Source organism: Mauremys mutica, chromosome 1 (genome assembly GCF_020497125.1).
Source record: "Mauremys mutica isolate MM-2020 ecotype Southern chromosome 1, ASM2049712v1, whole genome shotgun sequence".
In the NCBI taxonomy this organism is placed as follows: domain Eukaryota; kingdom Metazoa; phylum Chordata; order Testudines; family Geoemydidae; genus Mauremys; species Mauremys mutica.
Window position 1 is genome coordinate 214,290,748 of NC_059072.1, and position 19,779 is coordinate 214,310,526.

General features: G+C 40.0%; 1 protein-coding gene across 2 annotated transcripts in view; it reads left to right on the forward strand.

Moving 5' to 3' along the window:
- CFAP47 (cilia and flagella associated protein 47) overlaps positions 1 to 15,279 on the forward strand; it is a 647,660-nt gene extending 632,381 nt beyond the window's left edge. For both annotated transcript variants that reach the window (XM_045022903.1, XM_045023700.1), the window contains one exon: positions 13,581 to 15,279. In XM_045022903.1, coding sequence (XP_044878838.1) covers positions 13,581 to 13,790 — 210 coding nt within the window. In that variant the 3' untranslated portion in view covers positions 13,791 to 15,279. The remainder of the gene's footprint in view (positions 1 to 13,580) is intronic.
- Positions 15,280 to 19,779: the final 4,500 nt, after the last annotated feature.

The following is a 19,779-nucleotide window of genomic DNA, read 5'->3' on the forward strand; positions in this document are numbered from 1 at the left end:
TTTCTGAGACAACTTGGAAAACGTTGAATAAAAATATGAAATCCAGGAAAATGTAAAGGTCCTTGATCCGTTATCCTAGTTTTACCTGATTAGAGGTTTGATTTATTCCTTTCACGTAAACAGAGTGCTGAGTTTTCTCTCTCTTGTTCTTCTGTAAAGAGAAAGGAATTTTGACTGAATTAGTTCTCTAGATTCTTTTATATTTAATAAGGTTTAAATAATGTTAATGTTATGTGACACAAATTGACAGAGGTCAGAAAATTCAAACATAAATGTCAGAACTCAATGCTTAATTCACATTTGTAGTCATTTTTGCATTTAAAAGTGCCAGGCCAAATCCATCTTTGGTTTAACTTCTTTCACTGCAATGGAGCTGTACCAGGGATGAATTTGGCTCTTAATATTAGCTTCCTAACCCACCAGTCTCCTTTCCAAAAGTTCCTTATTTGGAACCCTGATTTTATACGTGATCTCCACATGATCAGTCTACTTTGTAACCAGCTGTGGAGGGCATGCACAAATGGCTACTTATTATTATTATTCTTTGGCTAATTATTTTTTTTAAAGTGCATTAAAGAGAGTTAAAAATGCATCTTATTTTACTTAAAATATGAGTGATGACTACTTTAAACAAAATTCCTCAGTGATCCACTCACAATTTGAATAGCCCCTAAATTACCAAAGCAAACCCTCTAACATCTTTACATAGCTCATTAAGGTCCCACTCTTTTGTACTATGATCCCACACAGGTGGACTGTAACCCTTGAACTGAGTGGAGCCAGGTGTAGAGGTCTGCTCACGCAGATCAAGTTACAGGATCAGGACCTAAGGTCCCACCCAGCTTGGTGAGCTCAACGAGTGCGTTGAGAGCTATTAATGCTTACAGGGTCAAGCATTTTCAGGCCCAGTTTTGCACCACTGAAATCAATGAGCTCCCTGACCTTTATGATATGTCTGTACAGCGTCTAATACAATGGACTCCTGCCTAATTTGGCCTTTAGGCATCAGGATATAGATGTTAAAATATGGAGGGGCTTGCAGCAACTCTGTAGTGAAGGTTGAATTCCATTTTGCAATTGAAGATTGGATTCAATCATTTTGATATATAGGAAAAAATACAGTGTATTCTCAAACCTATAGCACATACTCTGAGTACAGAATTAATTTTTGGAGAATTTACAAGTAAATCTGGGAATTAGTTCATGAAGTTAAAATTAATTAACAACTTGGTCCTTCACAAAATTTATCATCTGGCTCAGGCTCTTCTTTGTCCCAAACCATCTTAACTATGAAATAACACAGACTCAAATTTTCCATATAGTTAAAGTTAAGGCAGTGAGTCTGTCACGGAGTTACCGTGACTTTCCATGACCTGCGTGACTTCTGCAGCGGCTGGTGCTGGCTCAGGGGCTGCCCACGCCACGTAGCCCCTTGGCCAGTAGCAGTTTGGGTGCTTAGAAGGGGGCTCAGGGCTAGGGGCAGGGGGCTGAGCGTGCAGGGAAGGCTTACCTCGGGGTGGGGGACTCCCCAGCTCTCACTGGCATGGCCCTGCAGCTCCTCTGCGCACTGCCTGCACCTGCAGGCCCTGCCCCCACAGCTCCCATTGGCTGCGGTTCCTGGCCAATGGGAGCTGCGCAGCCAGCACTTGTAGCAGGAGCAACGTGCAGAGCCCCCTGGTACCTCTGTCACCTAGCAGCTGCTGGGACATGCAGAGCCAGGTAGGGAGCCCCTGCGAAACCCACCCCCCAGCACCCGCGGTGCCCCTGGACCACGCCCCCTCAAGTTTTAGTCAGGGGTATATAGTAAAAGTCATGGACAGGTCACAGGCAGAAAACAAAAATAAACGGCCCGTGACTTGTCCATGACTTTTACTAAAAATACCCATGACTAAAATGTAGCCTTAGTTAAAGTTAACAGAAATCTTACACATCAGATACAGTTGCAGACATTTGGTTGTAATTCAGCTAGGTTATTAATGATTGTTGTGTGTAATTGCTATGACTATATAAATTACAGACAGGCTTGTGTAAATGAAGTGGGGGCCATGGGGACTTCAGAGGTAATTCTCTACCAATCACCATCCTTCTTATTGAGCTAATTTGCACACAACAGTTCTATTGGTTGTAAGGACCCAGTGTTATGAGGGAGACTGAACATGTATCAGGAGTCCCCATTGGTAGAGTAACTGGCCTGACTGTCAATGCACTGTGAAGGTTTCATGGCTGCATGGTAGTCTGGGCACTGGCAACTGAAAGGTGCCTCATGCATACTGAAGTAGCATTGCCAGGAGAACTGAGAAAGGAACTCAGGGGATCCCTTTAAAACTCAGATGCTGGGACTCAGGTGCTGGGCTTTGCCTGCCCTCTCACCACATAGTGCCCTCTTCACTAAAACAGCCCTTGAAACCAGTAAGTCAATTGTAAATTAAGGGCCAGACTCACCAGTACATTTCAGCTGCTTTGTACTGCTGTGATGAGACAAAGCAGTTGTGAATCCTGGTTAAATGGCCTGTTTGCTCAGGCTACTTTGGTCCACCAAAGAATATGCCTTTAAAAATAAAAATAGAAGAAAGTTACTTCAGATTGACACCACATATCTTAACAAAATTCAAAATATTACATGATAGCATTCTTTTTTTGGTGGGGGTGTTTAGAATTAGCGCTCATGGTTATTGCATGGCATCACAGCAGAGCAGCGTTAAGGTGGTTTGCATGCCTGAATTTCTTCTTTATTTATTTATTTATTTTTTACTTAAAATGTTTTATTTTTTCAAGTGTACCCTTAACTCTGAATTTCTTTTATTTATAATACTTGGTTTTGGGATAATTACAACATCCTTGTATTTTTATTTATTTATTTAAATATGTACTTTCAGACTTAAATCCATGGTAACTTTTTTTTGGTCTGGGATTAATTAATAATAGTGAAATCTTTGACACTGACTTCAACGGGACCAAGTTCATCATCTACATGACCAGTTCCTTTGCCATTGAAAATAATCCCAAAATAAAGTATATTTTTGTGATCCCTATTTCCCACTATTAATCAAGCTTGCACCTCAACAATGTAGTATCAAACTTTTTACCTCAATATACTCACAGAATTTCAAGAATTTGAGCAGTAACTCCTTCAACATTGTCCCACGTCATTTCTCAAAAAATATTTCCTTTATACTGAACCTGACCTTGAACTCTTCACTCCTAGACAAAAATGGTCCAGACCACGTAGTCACTTAAAACAAACTATGATCTTCAAATTGATGAAACACTAGCATAGACAAATCATATTTGCTGGAGTTGCCATTAATTTTAGCTGGATGTATCTGCTACATTAAGAGTCAGGGAGGTTGTTAATGGGTTATGGTTATTCTGGTATTATGTAAATCCTCTTCAGCCTGGCTGTAAACAAACAACTCTAACCCCCAGGCAACTAGCTATTCTGAGGTCGGTGTCTCTCTCAATCTCCTTGGTTGGAGCTGTTGCACTGTGTATAAATAATTAAATATTCACTGGGACACAGAGAGAGAGAGATTGAGAGAGAACTGAACTGACTCTATAGCCCAACAGGTTTGGCTCTCATCTGGGATGTAGGCGACCCAGATTCAAGTCCCTGGACTGAATGAGGCCGATAGGAGACTTGAAGCTGAGCCTCTGGCATCTCTGGTGAGTGCCCTAACTACTGGTTTATTGGCTATTCAAGGACACCCACAGGACTTGAGAAATTTTCCTGCAAACAAAGTTTTGGTTTTGATGCATTCACATTTTAAAAAAAAAGTTTTTTTGAAAAATTCCTAAAAAGCTCAAGGCATCAGTTCTCTGGCTGTTTTTGCCACTTTGGGTATGTCTACAGAGCAATTAAAAACCTGCAGCTGGCACATGCCAGCTGCCTTGAGCTCGCAGGGCTCAGGCTGCAGGACTGTTTAACTGCAGCATAGACTTTCAGGCTCGGGTGGCAAGCAAGGTCCTAGAGTCCAGGCTCCAGCCTCAGCCCAGAAGTCTAAAACTGCAGTTAAACAGCCTGCATTCCCGTGAGCCCGAGTCAGCTGGAAAAAGGCCAGCCACCAGTGTCTAATTGCAGCGTTAGATGTATATACCTGTGTTACTTCCGTGTACTCTGGACAGGGTTAAGCAGCAATGGGTATGTCAATATTGTAATCAGGAGGTGCGACGGCAGCATGTGTAGACATACCCCAGCTAGCTTTGATCAAGCTTGCTAAAAGTAGCCGTTTTTGCAACAGTAACACAGGCTAGCCACTCCAGTGTCTCCAGCATTGTTTCTCTCAGGACTGCAGGTATGGACTCGAGCAGCTAGCCTGGCTACACGACTGCAGTGCACTTCCCAAGTGTAGTTTAGCCAGACTGATAGAGCCTGTGCGCACGCGCGCGCACACACACACACACCCCGCCCTTTGGGGAAATAGCTATGAGTGTAGTGAAATACAATTTGTGTTATGTCTAGTTACATAACCTCTCTTGCATAGATTTTTTTCTAGTCTGGTATATTGACTTTAGGTGTGGTTTTAGACTATTTTTAGAAACAGTGAGGAAATGCCTTCTACTTTCATTCTTTTTCAGTATCACCTCTATTCTGATGCTACTGTAGTCGAGGATTACTGCATCTTCACTGTAAAACTCCCCTGTTTTTGTGGGTGTATAGTCAGACTCTTAACACTAACTTTTTTTATTAATTTCTATAAATAGTTGACTAGCAAAACTGCTATTTTTATGCGCTTCAATGAGCTGTGATAATTAGGCTGTAAAGCAGCAGAGATGACAGTATAAACTCATGCTTTGTTTTATGGTGGCCATTACAATTGTATTGCAAAATGAAATGGAAGGTTGGACGGGAGAGAGAGAAATCCTACAGTCATCTTTTTCTCATTTGCTGAAGACATTAAAGCCATGCTTTGTACACCAAATTTGTTGTTTTAGCTGCCCTGCTGAGAAACTCAATCCAGAGCAAGTTATTAGTGTAAAAGATTCAGGCTTGTCTTTACTAGAGTTTAGCATGTACATTGTATTAACAACAATATACTGAAATAATGAAACTTCATTGACTTTTTGTGCAAATCTGGTCCTTAGGCTTAAAGGATGCAAAAAAAATCTAAAGAAAATTACTGGTTGTTTGTTTCATTTACTTGTAGCAAGAAACTAACTGCTTTGCTGAAGCACTGAAAAAGTCTTTAACTTTCATTTCCACATTGTTAATCTGAAGTGCTGTTTGGAGTAAAATATATTAAAACAATTCATATTAGAGGATTGCTTTAAGAGTGACTAGGAAATTTTTTAAATCAGTAAAACTGATATGGAAAATTTGGGCTTTTATTGAGTTCTGTAGATCAAAGAATGAAAAAAAAAAAAAAAGACAGAGATAAAATGCCCAGTGAAGAAACTAATCATGGTTGCTTCAGTTGCCCTGAAAGAAAACTTCTTAAGTAAATTCAGCTAGAAATGAGAAATACACTGACATAATCCATAAAGAATATTTTAAATAATTGCTCCACTGTGAACCTTCAATACATCTAGGAACTTTTATAAACAAGATAGTTCTTATAAGAACCCTTGGTGGAGCTGCCCTAATGGAAATTTACCAAAGAGAATTGGGTTTTTTACATGAGCAGAAATGTCAGAGAATTTGACAGTTCCTCTATTTGTTAGGTTTAAACAGTTCAGAGCCAGATTCTGGACACACTGGGGCTGCTTTGTGTCAACCACAAAGCCATTTTAGCATTGTACCAACCGGATGCTCTCAGCGTAGGGAAATCATAGCTCGTGTAGGCACATGGCTGGAGCGTCCTTGTACATTGGCAGTCCTTGGCTGCCAGAATGGCTTTGTGAGGTATGTCTGCATTGCACTGTAAACCCAGGTCTGTGGGACCCAAGTCTGTGCTTGAGGGACCAAACTGCATTGTACACCTGGGTTTAGAATTGCTGGACCCAGGTCGCACAGCCATGCGAGCGCATCCATACTGTACTACTCAGACCTTCTGACTCAGGTCTGCAGCTTGAGCTGTGTGCACATTGTAAAGTGACAGGGCTTGGACCCAACTCACAGCAGAACTCGGGCTCTGACCCATCCCCTCTAGCATGGTCTTAAGCCCAGGTGCTGAGTGCTTGCTGCCACAAGTCAGGTTGATTTGTGTGTGCACAGAAGCGGGGCTTGGACTTAAGCCTGAGTCAGATCCTGGGCTTAGTGTGCAGTGCAGACATACCCACAGAGGGCAGTTGCTGCCTAGCACAAGTTAAGGCAGCCATGAGGTGTGTAAAGCTGGCATACCGCTACTTTTGCTCTCTTCTCTCTCAGCCACGCCCTGCTCTGTGCCAAGCTCAGCTAGAGATCCAAAAGCTTGTTTTGGAATTCATGGATGAGTACATCAGAGATATTCTAAAATAGAGGCCAAACTAAATAAACCTTGGATGATAAAATGTATGTCAGAGTCAACCGGATTGCATTTACTGTTATCAAGCTCTCAAGAATTCAGGCTTCTGTACTGTTATTCCTGCATAATCACTAGCTTAGCCTGTGAAAGATAGCACATCAAAGCCATTAATCATGCCATGCTGGAAATGGATGATGCAACGTGGAAGTCACGGTGACCAGGTGGGGCTCTAATAAGCTTGTGTGCACAGACGTGCATTTTGAAAGAGAAAATGACACTTTCATGTTAGCTAGCTGCTCAAAAACATGTGTATATGCATTGTTCTCAGTACCTAGGTGCTTTTCCTTCCACACTGGTCAGTTACCATAATTTAGCTGAATTCATATTAATTTAGAGTAGTATAAAAACAAAATTAGTGCCTATTTTGATCAGTGTCTTATCCCAAGACCTTTCTTCCTCCCTTTGTGCACACCTGCTGTGATGTTTGTATGCTCTCTATTGCAATGGTGTAAATCCAGAGTAATTTCTCTGACTTTTAATGGAGTCACTCTGCCAATTCTACCACATAGAGATTTCTACCTGTATCAGAGTAATCTCCATGTCACAGTAAGGATCAGAATCTGATCCATTTTCATTAATCTAATTTCCGTACTTCCTAGTAACACCAGATTTTAAGTGTGTGTGGGTGTGGGTGTGTCCTCCTCCTCAAAAGTCCTCATCCCCACCTCACATATATACCCTCAAATTAAAAAAGCAGAATGTGACAGGTTATGTGCTGTTGTGGGGAGGTGATAGAGTTCAGATGTTAGCTTTTTATAAAAAGAAAATTGGCGTCATTACTAGGATTTGTAAATTTGTCATTTCCATTGTCTGCCTATTTTTAAAACTGGCACTTTTCCTCGTGCTTTTCACAGAATCTGAGGGGAGGGAGAAATACTTAAATTGCAGTGTGACCATCTTTGCAGCACTTTTAGCTGCCTGGCTGATTTTTATCATTAAGTAATTAGTATTCTTCCAAATTTCTAAACTGAACTTTTCCCGCCTTGATTTCAGGCTATAACTGCTTGTCCTACTTATCCAGTTTGTTTGAAGTTTTACCTTTCAGTAATGTCAATATTGGGTGGAAATGCTGACTTGCCCTTGGTCCTGGTAAGATCAAAATAAAAAACAGCAAGTTTTTAATTCGCCAGATGTTGAGTCTCATTGCAAGGTACTAAGTATATTTGAGCTTATTCCTGTTCTCAGATTTGTGGCTTGTGCTGTCACAGATCTTCAAAAATCTACTGCTGGATTCTGACTTGCTGCATTTGACCCACATCATAGCACAGCATGAACATCCAAAGTAGACATCATGCTACAGGATCCCCAGGTGTGAGAGTTTACTTAAGCCCAGTTGCTTTCTAATCTATGAATGGGGCTAAAAATAATTGTGGGAAAAGTACAGGAAAGCTGCATCATCAAATTGCTCTTGGCAGGAGCAACTTATTGCCTTATAAGTGTTCATTGATTAGAAATGTGCCATCTTTCAACTCCTATCATAAATTTGCAAAGCTCATAAAAATCTGTTGTCTATTTGATAGCTTAGTAGCTGTATGGATCTACAGTATGGAATGTCTACTTATAGGCCTGTTATTTAATAAACCCAAAGTCTGCTAATAACCTCACAGAACACAAGAAACGTTCTCAGCCATGATGAACGTATGATTTCAGCAGTCAAAGAAAAAAATTGGGGAAAAGGGCAGCAATATATGAGCAAAGTGACATTAGGCTTGTGTGCGGTGATTCTATACTTTCTTTTTCTTGTGTATTTAAAAATAAAATACATCTCTCCTCCACTCCTTCTTTCTTGCTGACCTTTCTCCTCATTGCTACCTGAAGAGTTCCCACTATCAATATCCATCACGCCCCCACAAAAGGCTTAGTGTATCATAACAGAAAAACACTTAGCCAATCAAAATAGTTAAGCTACTCCAGTAAACCATTCCAAACTTCAATAGGTGCTGTAGTCAAAACTGACACATGGATATGCATGGTGTCCCATGAAAACTGGAAGTAGTAAGAGGTCATAGTGCTTCAAACCATGTAATCAAAAATAACAAAGATAATATGGAGCAGATGATACAAACATTGCACTGACCACAGGCTTTTTAAAAAGATACCTTTTTCATTACTAGACAATTACTATTTTCAGGAACACATTCCTTTGTATCTATAATACAATACCCTAGTCTAATCAATGTGCTTTCTTTAGAATTCCATTAGTGAAGCTCAATGTCAGTACAAGTCCGTCGCATCTTACGCGCATTTAACATGCGCGATTTCAGCTTTACGCAGTCGGCAAAAAACAAAAAAAGAGAGAAAAATAACAATTTTAATACTGTAACTGCAGTGCGGGCGATTCGCCCGCCATTCAACTCAATGTAATTTTGACTATACGCTGTTATCGCTTTACGCGCTAACCGCAGAACAGAACCCCCGCGTAAGATGAGCCTCGTCTGTATTCTATTCTCTATACAGTTGTACCTATTGTAACTCATCATCATAATACTAAGTAAATTGAAAAGGTGCAAGTTTCTGTGTTTGGAAATATGGACCTGACCCAGTAACTTTTACACATGAGTCAGTGGGATTACGTGTGCAAGTAAGGGATGTAGGATTATACGGTGCAAACCTTTCCAGGTCAAAGAAGCAGTGTGTGTCTTCCCCACCACAACATCAACGCCTTCACATATTATCCTGGTTGAAGAACCTACCAAATTTCAGCTATTCCTTCACTAATGAAGAATACATTTAATGCTGTAAGATAAACTGAGACTTAAGAAAAAAAATGCTTTGTCTGAACCTCACTCCCCAAACATTCCATGCTCAAGTCTCTCTCACTGGGCCAATCTGCAGGTGTTGTGATTATCAGAATATTCATAATGGGTAAAACTGTAGTAAATGGTGGGTTATTTGACGTACAATATTAAACAAATGATGTTGGTAGCTGTACTATATAATTTGCAGTCTTAGAAATAATTGCAGTTGCCCCTTCAGCAAACTCTGCATCCAAGAAAGGGGGCTCCCCTTTTAAACACATTTCACAGTAAGAAATATTTACTTCAATCCTTGATTAACGGCAGGATTTTTACACGAGGTGAACTACCATTGTTGCAGATTATAAATTAGCTACAACTAAAGGGACAGTTCATCATGACAGTCCATTAAGAAAGGAATTGGTTTTGGTCATCTTATAATTTTTAATCCTAAATCATTATTTTTTTAATTCATGATGGACTACAACAATCTTTAAAGAATACGTAGTCTCAGTACATTACAGTAGAGCCATTCCAAATCTCTCTTCAAATTATAAATTTCTTTCCATCTTAAATAAGAGGAGGAAACTCAGAAGGAACATGATTCAATGGTATTTTATTGATTTCAAATCTACTATGGGTATGTAACTGCCATTTCGTTAACAATGCACATTAGTAGAGAGCACTGGTGAAAAGGCAGCACAATGGATGATATACTTCATTACAAATACAGCAGAAATGAACATAAACATGCATATGTAATGATCAAATATAAAAAAAACACAAGGCAATAGAGTTTATGTTTAAAAACTGCTGGGTAATAAAACTGATTGCTGATAGAACCTGCCAGTTTGACTTAAATCCCTGCCCAAAACAATATAGGAATACTACAGACTGTAAAATTACATCACATATGGATTTTATGAGCAGGAATGATTTCTTAGCAACTCTGTACCTCAGTGTAAATTTTAGTTGCTCCAGCCTATCAGATCTTTTCTCCAGCCTTGAAATGTTTAATGAATCATGCACACAGAGTATGATCCTGAGGTTAAATTTTCTTCAAACTAAATTGTTAATCTGACATAATGAAGAAAGAGAAACCATTTCACCTTCTGCTGGAATTAATAAGGCAATTAGCTAACCACAGAGGAAAATTTCTGTTTAAAAATGACAGTTATCTTTGGATATAAGGTCCTGGTGCTGGCTTTGTCAGCACCTGCTCTTGACTGCATTTATCTTCTCAGAAAATGAAGGCAGGTCCATCAATGTATAGTATTAAATAGGGTTTAGAATAAGGATTAACTAATCAGTTTGTTATATATAATAACACAATATAAAATTAGGTTTTGATTCAGATTTTAGTAGAATGATAATGAGGGGTTATTTAAAAAAATATTATACATGCATGATGAAAGATCTAATGATCTTACGCTTTATTTTGGTGTTTGTATATCCCAGAAATATCGTGACTTTTGCAGAGTAATTCTGTTTAGCATTAATTTAACACCTCATGTAAAGTCAAGAGTGCTAATTTTAAAGCCAACCATTTTCAAAAAACCATTCCCTATAAATGGAAAGGTGTTCTGATATTAAAGACTCAGCAGGAGAGGCTGCTTCCTCTCTTAGTGAGACAAGGTGGGTGAGGTAATATCTTTGTTTGGAACAACTTCTGTTGGTGAGAGAGACAAGTTTTTGAGCATAGATAAAACACATTTGCAGTTAAGCTTCTTGTTTAATTTTGGAGATTATTTTCATAAAAAGGAGGATTAACATTAAATATTTTATATTGTAGTAGCATCTAGAAGTCACAACTGGGTTGAGCTGTACAACCATATTATAAATGACAGCTCCTGCCCCAAAAAACATACATTCGAATGCCCTGGAACCTGTGTACACTAGTTATCTGTGATAGGAACACAAGCAAATAATTGCAAGTCACATCTAATATATACTTCAGCAGTAGCAGGATGGCAGTTAATGTCATGGGGAAGTATTATTGCATTGACTCTAGAGCTAAAAATTATTGATATCTGAAATCTGTTATGAACAGCAAACCATAAGACTGATGACAAACTAGAAACAGATAAATATCTTTTTGTGTGCCCCACTTCTCACATCCCTCTAATTGTCTTCATGTGTATCGTTGCAAACATGGGATGCTTGTAGTGGAAATGAGAGATGGAGAAGACCTAATATTCCTCTTAGTTTATTTTGTAGTGGTTTATCCAGGCCATATTCATTAAATAATTATAGAAATTAACATTGCATACTCTGGGAACGTTTGATCACATATGTATTGGATGATCCATGTTTGGTATGAGGGTTTTATTTATTTTATATTTTGGGTCAAATTGAGGCTGGGGAATCCTACTCAGATCTAAGGAAAGAAAGCATGCCCAATCCTGGAGCACAGACACTATACAGCTGTCAAAAGTCCTCCAACAATGCCCATGGTAGGAAGACTGCATAGGCTACACAGCTAATGAAGCAGGCTGTCCTACAAGCAGCATAGTCTAGTGGAATCAGCATAAAATTGGGAGTAACACTTGAGTTCTAAGTCTGATTCTGACATTGATCTTCTGAGTTCCTTAGGGAATGCAATCTACCCAATTCTCGGTTTTGGAAATTATGGGAGGTGTCAGACAATTATTTAATGACAGCAGACAGACAGATTCAAAAAAAGTTAAAACTTTAAAAACACAAATTGCCAGGATCACATCTAACTATACAAAATAAATATTCTTAAATCAAACGATCATAAAAAATAAAATATATTACCTCCCCCATGTTATCCTTAAATCAAAGGCTAGTAAATTCTCAAGCAGCATTTTTGTTACTTTGCCACTCTGTAAATTTCCTTTGTTATCAATGGAAATTTCTTTTTTTGGTGGTTTGTGTTTGTTGGGTGAAATCAACATTTACAGATAAAAATCTAATCCTTCCAAGCCTATTTATATCATCTAAATGGTGTGGTGAGGATCATTTAATGCTTGTTCAGCACAGTAAATGCATAAAGTACTATATAAATGTTAATTATCTTTAGTAATAAAACCCTTGTTACTGGAAGTGGGAGAGAGGAGAAGATTCTATATCATCTTATTTTCTCTTTTTTGGGGGAGTAGGGGAGAGGGAGACATGTTACAATCCCTGGTTACTGCCCTCCTTTCCCCCAAAGCAGCTATGTAGGTGTTACTGCAGCCATAGATCACAAAGCAGAGAGAAAGGGGGACTATCATCTACACCAGGCTCTGCACCAGGCCATTCTTTTAGCCTGGTGCAGAGCCTGGTCACACTATTCCAACCCTATTAGAAGAACTCACAATTAAGACATTTTGTAGTAATCCAGGCTTGAGTTTAAGGGCAATTAGTTGCAGGGGAAATAATTGAAAGATGCTTACTGTATGCGTGCACACACACATGTAATGACAGGAAGGATAGTACTAAAATGACTCAGAGGGAGGGAATGCCTCTAAAAATTAAGGCAGTTTAGGCACAGATATTGAAGAAATGACTGCAAGATCCTGCCTAGCCAGACAAATACATACAGGAAATGACTGCAATCATAATTCTGCCTTGATAGTCACAGATAGGTATAGGAGATAAGAGAGCACTTAAGCTTTGACATGCACATAAGAATAAACTAACTACATGATCAATGCCTATAAGAGGCAATTAACCACATGATCAATGCTGTTTGAGCATACATATATGGGATGACAGCAAGAACCATGCTGACTTAATAAACACAAGCACTACAGGAGATGACTGCCGATTGGACACAGAAATATATACTACACAACTAGATGATGCCTGGCTGGGTCACTGCTGCCTACATAGAAATATACATTAAGGAAGTAAAGAATGTCATGTTCAATTCATGTAAAGAGTCCTAAACTAGAGTTTGCAATATGAGTCCATAGTTCCACTTTCCATAACATAACTACAAAAGTAGGACTCAATGTATTAACTATCTTGACCCAACTAGTCATCAAAACTTAGAATATCATTTATTACAAGAGCCACAATTAAATTCTAGTGTATAAATAAAACTAGCGACCCATTCATTCCTTTCATTCACATCATGCTGTGAAATAGCTCTTTCAAAAGAACATACATGACTGTTATTCACTATAAAAAGAAACGTGTAGATCACCTAGAGGGGTAGGCTGTGTGTCTTTTTTAGTGCACTACCCTTAGCTCATAAAATCAATTGCTCTTCCTAGTTTTACATGATGATGGTTTTTTTCCTCTGTGGGTGCAGTTCTGGTTTTGTGACTTTCAGGCACCCTACATGGAGAACAACAAATGGCTTTCTAATTAAAAGCATTGTGTTAAATAGCTATTACATATTTCAAAGTATTAGGCCATGACTGCTTTATATCAGATCTCTCCTCTTTGTTTTCAGACAGCGTCAATGCAATGGACATACGAGATCAATGGGCTGATTCCACAGACCACACCACCTACTGCATCAGCAAAAGTAGTTTCTACTAGTGGTTACATGAGGTCAGCCACAGTTCGACAGCGCAACTTTTTACGTGAAAATCTGAAGCTAATTACCACTGGCGTATCCTCTCCTGTCAAAGGTGCACCGCTGGTCTTAAGAACAAAATAAAACTATACTGGTCTTAATTTACCATCTGTGGAAAAGTAATCTTTTATAAAGACCCAAGGAAGACTTATTTTAAAATTATATATAATGTCTTGATATTTTAAGACCATCCTGCTTTGATGGTGGCAATGGGGAACTAAATGTATTTCTTTCTGTCTTGAAGAAAGGTCTGTCTGATGAAAAAGGGCCCCTAACCGTCGAGGTTAGTTCAATATTGTTTGTTTGGTAGCACACTTACAGTAAAAAATTAGAGTGTTTCTGGTGAAAACTGTTTCTTTTCTGGAACTTTAAGATGTTCCTTTCTCAACCAGATGTAGGATTTGAAGTTTCTTACCTTTACTCATAAAATTAACGTGCCTTGGATTAGGTTTTAAGGGTTTGTCTATTATAAGAATTTATCTTAAGTTTACCTGAAGTTTGGGTTTTTATGAATGTTAAAATAGATGCATATTATTTTTTTCAGTGGAAAATACAGAAGGATTTTAAATGTGTACAAGGAGGTTTTTAAATATGAAATGTATCATACAAATTGCTTTATAGCATAGCAGTGAGTTCCTTTAATTTGGGCAAAACAGATTTGGAAAAAGACGTAAGGTTTTGGGGCTTTGGGCTAATGCTGGGCTTACTAAAGCACTTCACAGTTTTAGTAAGGTTTTAATAGGAGACACTACAGTTTTGCACATAGTGCTCTGTCAATCACTCAACACTATGTCCACGCAAAAGTAAACAAGTCAGCCTCTGATTTCTTTCAAGATAAATCACTTACACAGAGTTTGCAGCAGTCTGATAAAGTTAAAGTGGTTCACACAGCATATGATCATAGCCTGAATGGTTTTCCGATTCTAATGCTTTGGAAAATGTGAAGTATTTCACTGAATTTAAATCTCTCTGCATTATACAAGCCAAGGTTAGATTACTACACACAAAAAACAAGAGGGGGGGGGGGAAGTGGAAGAGCGGTAAACAGGAAGTAAAACTTACCTCACAGTGTTAAGCAAACTTTCTACACATCCATTCAAAACATACTGTACTAATTCCAAAATCAAAACTACATGAAAAATTAGTGAGGATGGCTGTTCAGATTTTATTTCCTTTATTAAACTAGAACTGTCAGTCATGCTGTACTTCCATGTATAGTCAAGAATGATTAGTTAAAGAAAGAGTTTGGTGTTGCAGTGTGTAGATTGTCTTTGCACCTGGATATAACGTGGGAGAGGACGTCCATGTAATCTTTGTTTGAAAGAAACAATTTGGCAAGTGACCTCGAGTCTTCAAGGGCTTTCTTTATTCATATGCACTATCAAGACTTAATAGACTGCTAATTGTAACTATTCCCTTGTTTTCAATGGTATGATTTAGATACAGAATACAAAATGATGTGGCAATTGTATGTGTTTTACTGGCCCATGTATGGAATGGCCATCATTACTCAGGGCTGGTGAAACTGTAAAAGACTTATGTAGGTCAGTGCAAAAAAGCACCAATAAAATCCTTTTACCACGATATGCTAAATGTGTTTTGTTTATGCCACATATTTTACAGAAATGCTCTTATGAAAAAGTTTTAGACTGTTATATAATAGTTATTACTACTTTTTAATCCCTCGGTCTTAAATACAGTGGGCCTGATTCTGACAGGATACCAGTATAAAATCAAGAGTAACTCCACTGAAGACCATAAGTTACATAAGCATAGACTAGACTCTGGCCCTGTGAATTCAAATGTAAAGGTAGAAGAAGAGAAATTAGTACTGCTAAAATGTATCTAAAATATTTTTTGTATTTATAAAAAGATGTTGAAGTTCTGAGGTACAATATCTCATGAGCTGCCAGGCCTAGAGGTGTTGCTATGGGCTTGTCTCCACTTACCAGTGGATCGACGCTGCAGCGGTCAATCCACTGCAGGGGAGGGGTTGATTTAGCGGGTTTAGTGAAGACCCACTAAATCAACCGCCAATCACGCTCCTCTCATCTCCGGTACTCCACCGGAACGAGAAGCATAAGGTAAGACAACGGGAGAGTTTCTCCCATTGACCCAGCGCAAGTAGACACCGCAGTAAGTCGACCTAAGGTACATTGATACCAGCTACATTATTCACGTAGCTGGAGTTGCGCAACGTAGGTTGACTTAACCCCACAGTCAGGGCCGGTGCTTCCATTAGGCGACCCTAGGTGGTCGCCTAGGGCACCAGGATTCGGGAGGCGGCATTTTGTGCACTCCCCACGGGGCGCGTGGGAGCTTCTGATTCCGCTCCCGTCTAGCCGCCGAAGAAGGACCTTCTGCCAACGTGCCGCAGAAAACAGCAGCAGGTAATTGAGCAGCTCAATGACTGCCGCTGTCGCCTGCGGCATTTCGGCGGAGGGTCCTTCTTCGGCGGCGCAATGGGAGTGGAACCGGAAGCTCGCACAAAATGCCGCCCCCTGAATTCTGCCTAGGGCGCCAGAAACTCTGGCACCGCTCCTGCCTGCAGTGTAGACCTGCCCTATATCTCATTTGGAAAGATATGTCACTGTAGTAAAATAAAACAAGTGTATGTTGGGAAGGGAGAGACTGGAATTTTAATTCCATTATTCGGGACTGATTATTGGTCTTTTTCAAGGCCTGCTTTTACCTGAGCAAAACATTTTTTTTAAATGACAGCTGTTTGCAAGATATTCAAAGTGTGTGAAAATGTAATCCTGGCAGAGATGGATTAGTGGGCAAAGTGCAGATGAGGTAATCAAAGGTGAAAATAAATGCAGTTCACGCCAGGATTACAGAAATAAAGGAACTGATTCTATGATTATTTTGTAAACATGTGGTGTTTATCTAACAGGTCTAATCTGTACATATGGCATAAGCACCATCATACACACACACAGACCATAAAGATGACCTCACAGCTATGTTCTATACAGTGTTTCAGTTTAATACATTTTGTACTAACATTAAAATTTCCTTCCTGGGAACCCTGAACTAGTTTATAGATTTTCCACATATTCAAATTCACTCATGGGTTACACACAATCAGCCATTTGCCTTGCTTGATGTTACTTGTCATAGTATCTAACAGAGTGAAAGAACTGAGGGCAACTTTTTTTCAACAGATAGATCAGTGGTCCCCAACCTTTTTGGCTGGCGGGCACCAGCCGAAGGACCACTGCGGCGGTGGAGCACCCGCCGAAATGCCGCCAATGCCTCTCGATGACGTTGCTTGCCATCGACAAGCGGCGTCAGCGAGAGGCGTCCCCGCCGAAATTCGGGGGCGACGCCTCTCGATGATTTCACTTGACGGCAAGCGTCGTCATCGAGAGATGTCGCTGCCGAAATTCGGGAGCGACGCCTCTCGATGACATCACTTGGCGACAAACGTCGTCATCGAGAGGCGTCCCCGCCAAAATGCCACTGCGGCATTTCACCGGGTGCTCTCCCGGGGGCCAGGACGTGGGTGCATTAAGATGCCCCCGTGGGCGCCATGGTGCCAGCGGGCACCGTGTTGGGGCCCCTTGAGATAGATCATTTGTATTCTGGTAGCATCCACAATATGATTGATAGACTGTTGCTATATTAATAATGTTTCCTTACACTTCCCGGCTTCATGTTTTCTACGTCCAGAGGTGATGTGATAAAAATTAGCTCTTGGTAACAAAAAGGGACTACTTTCCTCTGTATATAATCAAGAAATGTGATGCCACTAGTGTTTACAAGTGTCTTAGTATTGTACATCGTAATCCCCGGAAAGGGTGCCAGAAGGTTTTCTGGGTAGATCAGTATTACTTGTTAGAAGCACTCTATAAAGTCTTTGACTAGGCCAACTTGGCTTTGTCATGGTAAAGGTTGTTAAAAGGAAACTGGCACCTGAAATGACACAAAAAATGCTGCTTCAGGTTGGAGAGCCTGACCCAGAGCCATTAGACCTACCACTGTAAGAATACAAGCAAAAATTTGGAGCTAGATGGCCCCAAAGAGCAATTGCTGTAGAGGTTCAGGGCTAAGGAAAGAAGTCCTCAAGAACTACCTCTGTTATAGGGTAGTGTTAGAAACGTGATTTGTCCTGAAAGGAGACCTACAGTAGAAAAGTCTTTCCAAAGAATTCTTTCTAAGGAGGAGGAAGATGCAATGTCTCACAGCTCATGTATAGTATTACAACAATAATCTAACAGGGTAAGAGTGACAGCTCCAAACTCTTCAATACCACCTCCACCCATTACAAGCAAGCAGTGCCAAAGACCTGCCGAAGATAAAGGACAGGATAAAGTGCTTTACTTTGGCTGTTACTCTTCTCATCTTCAGCTCCCCTTTAGAAGGACAAGAGAGTGAAAGAAGGAATAGCTCACAAACCCATCTTAATATATGTAAAGATTCAGTCTAGCCATAGGGGGAATGTGTGTCTGTGTAAGAAATATTTGATCACTCAAGACCATTAAAATCTCAAAGGGGTATTGGACACATCAGGTTTCCAACTCTTTGCATTCAAAATCTAATAATTAAAAGCAGGCAGTGTAATTCTTATTAACAAAAGCGCATCCCTTGAATCACCCATAACTTAAACGAACAATTCAGATAGCAGAATACTATCAGGGGAAATCAAAAGAAAGGTCTCATTACTAAATATTTATACCTCAGATGCAGATCCTTCAAATATTAGAAGCAGCAAAGAATCCTGTGGCACCTTATAGACTAACAGACGTTTTGCAGCATGAGCTTTCGTGGGTGAATACCCACTTCTTCGGATGCAAGTGGGTCTTGCATCCGAAGAAGTGGGTATTCACCCACGAAAGCTCATGCTGCAAAACGTCTGTTAGTCTATAAGGTGCCACAGGATTCTTTGCTGCTTCTACAGAACCAGACTAACACGGCTACCCCTCTGATCCTTCAAATATTGTAAAGGAACTACCTAATATGTGTCACAACTCAATATGCCATCAAACATAAGGAGATTTAAATGATGCACTTAAATTCTACTACAGGCCAGTCATTTCACACTCTTTCACAAGATAAGGCCTCTGAAAGATTCAGTGACTCAATGAAGGCGCTTGGATTAACAGATGCCTGGAGAAATCATCATCATCCCAAAATCAAAGCCTACACTTGCTTCTTCGTCACAAAATATGGTCTGAAATCGTTCTTGTTCCTCAAGCAGACATCTTGTAAAGCTTAGACTGTAAGATTAATGTATGTCTACACTACCCACCGGATCGGCGGGTAGCGATCGATTTATTGGGGATCCATATATTGTGTCTCATCTAGACGCGATATATCGATCCCCGAACGCGCTCCCGTCGACTCCGGAACTCCACCAGGGCGAGTGGTGGTAGCGGAGTCGACAGGGGGAGCTGCGGCCGTCGATCCTGGGCCGTGAGGATGGGAGGTAATTCAAAATAAGATACGTCGACTTCAGCTACACTATTCCCGTAGCTGAAGTGCATATCTTACATCGACCACGCCCCCTAGTGTAGACCAGGCCTAAGATTCCCCCTTCTTCTCTCTCAAATCATTGTAAGAACATAAATATAGCCCCCATCACCATGGTATCTGTGCACCTTGCCACACAAGCAAATCCTAGATCTTACAACAAATGACAACAACTTCTGGTTGACAAACAATTTAGTCAGGGTGGGTGAGGTAATGTTTTATTGGAGCAGCTCCTGTTGGTGAGAGCTGGTCCAATAAAAGATTTGCCTCACCCACTTTGTCTCTCTAATACCCTGGAACCAACACAGCTACCACAACACTGCATAAAACAATTCATAGGAAGACATGAAATATGTATTACATAAATTAAGACTAACTGAGAAGTGTCCCTGGTAACTGTACAGGAATCACCTTAGGAAACATAGGAATTGCCATACCAGATTGGACTACTGGTCCACCTAGTCCAGTAGCTTGTCAAGGGCCAGCACTTGCAAGCTGCAAGATGAGCAAGATGCAAGACGCTTCATCGTGAACAATTATGGAAAAAAGTCTTAGAACAACTTTCTTCCTAACCTCCATCATTTAGTAGTCGACTTAC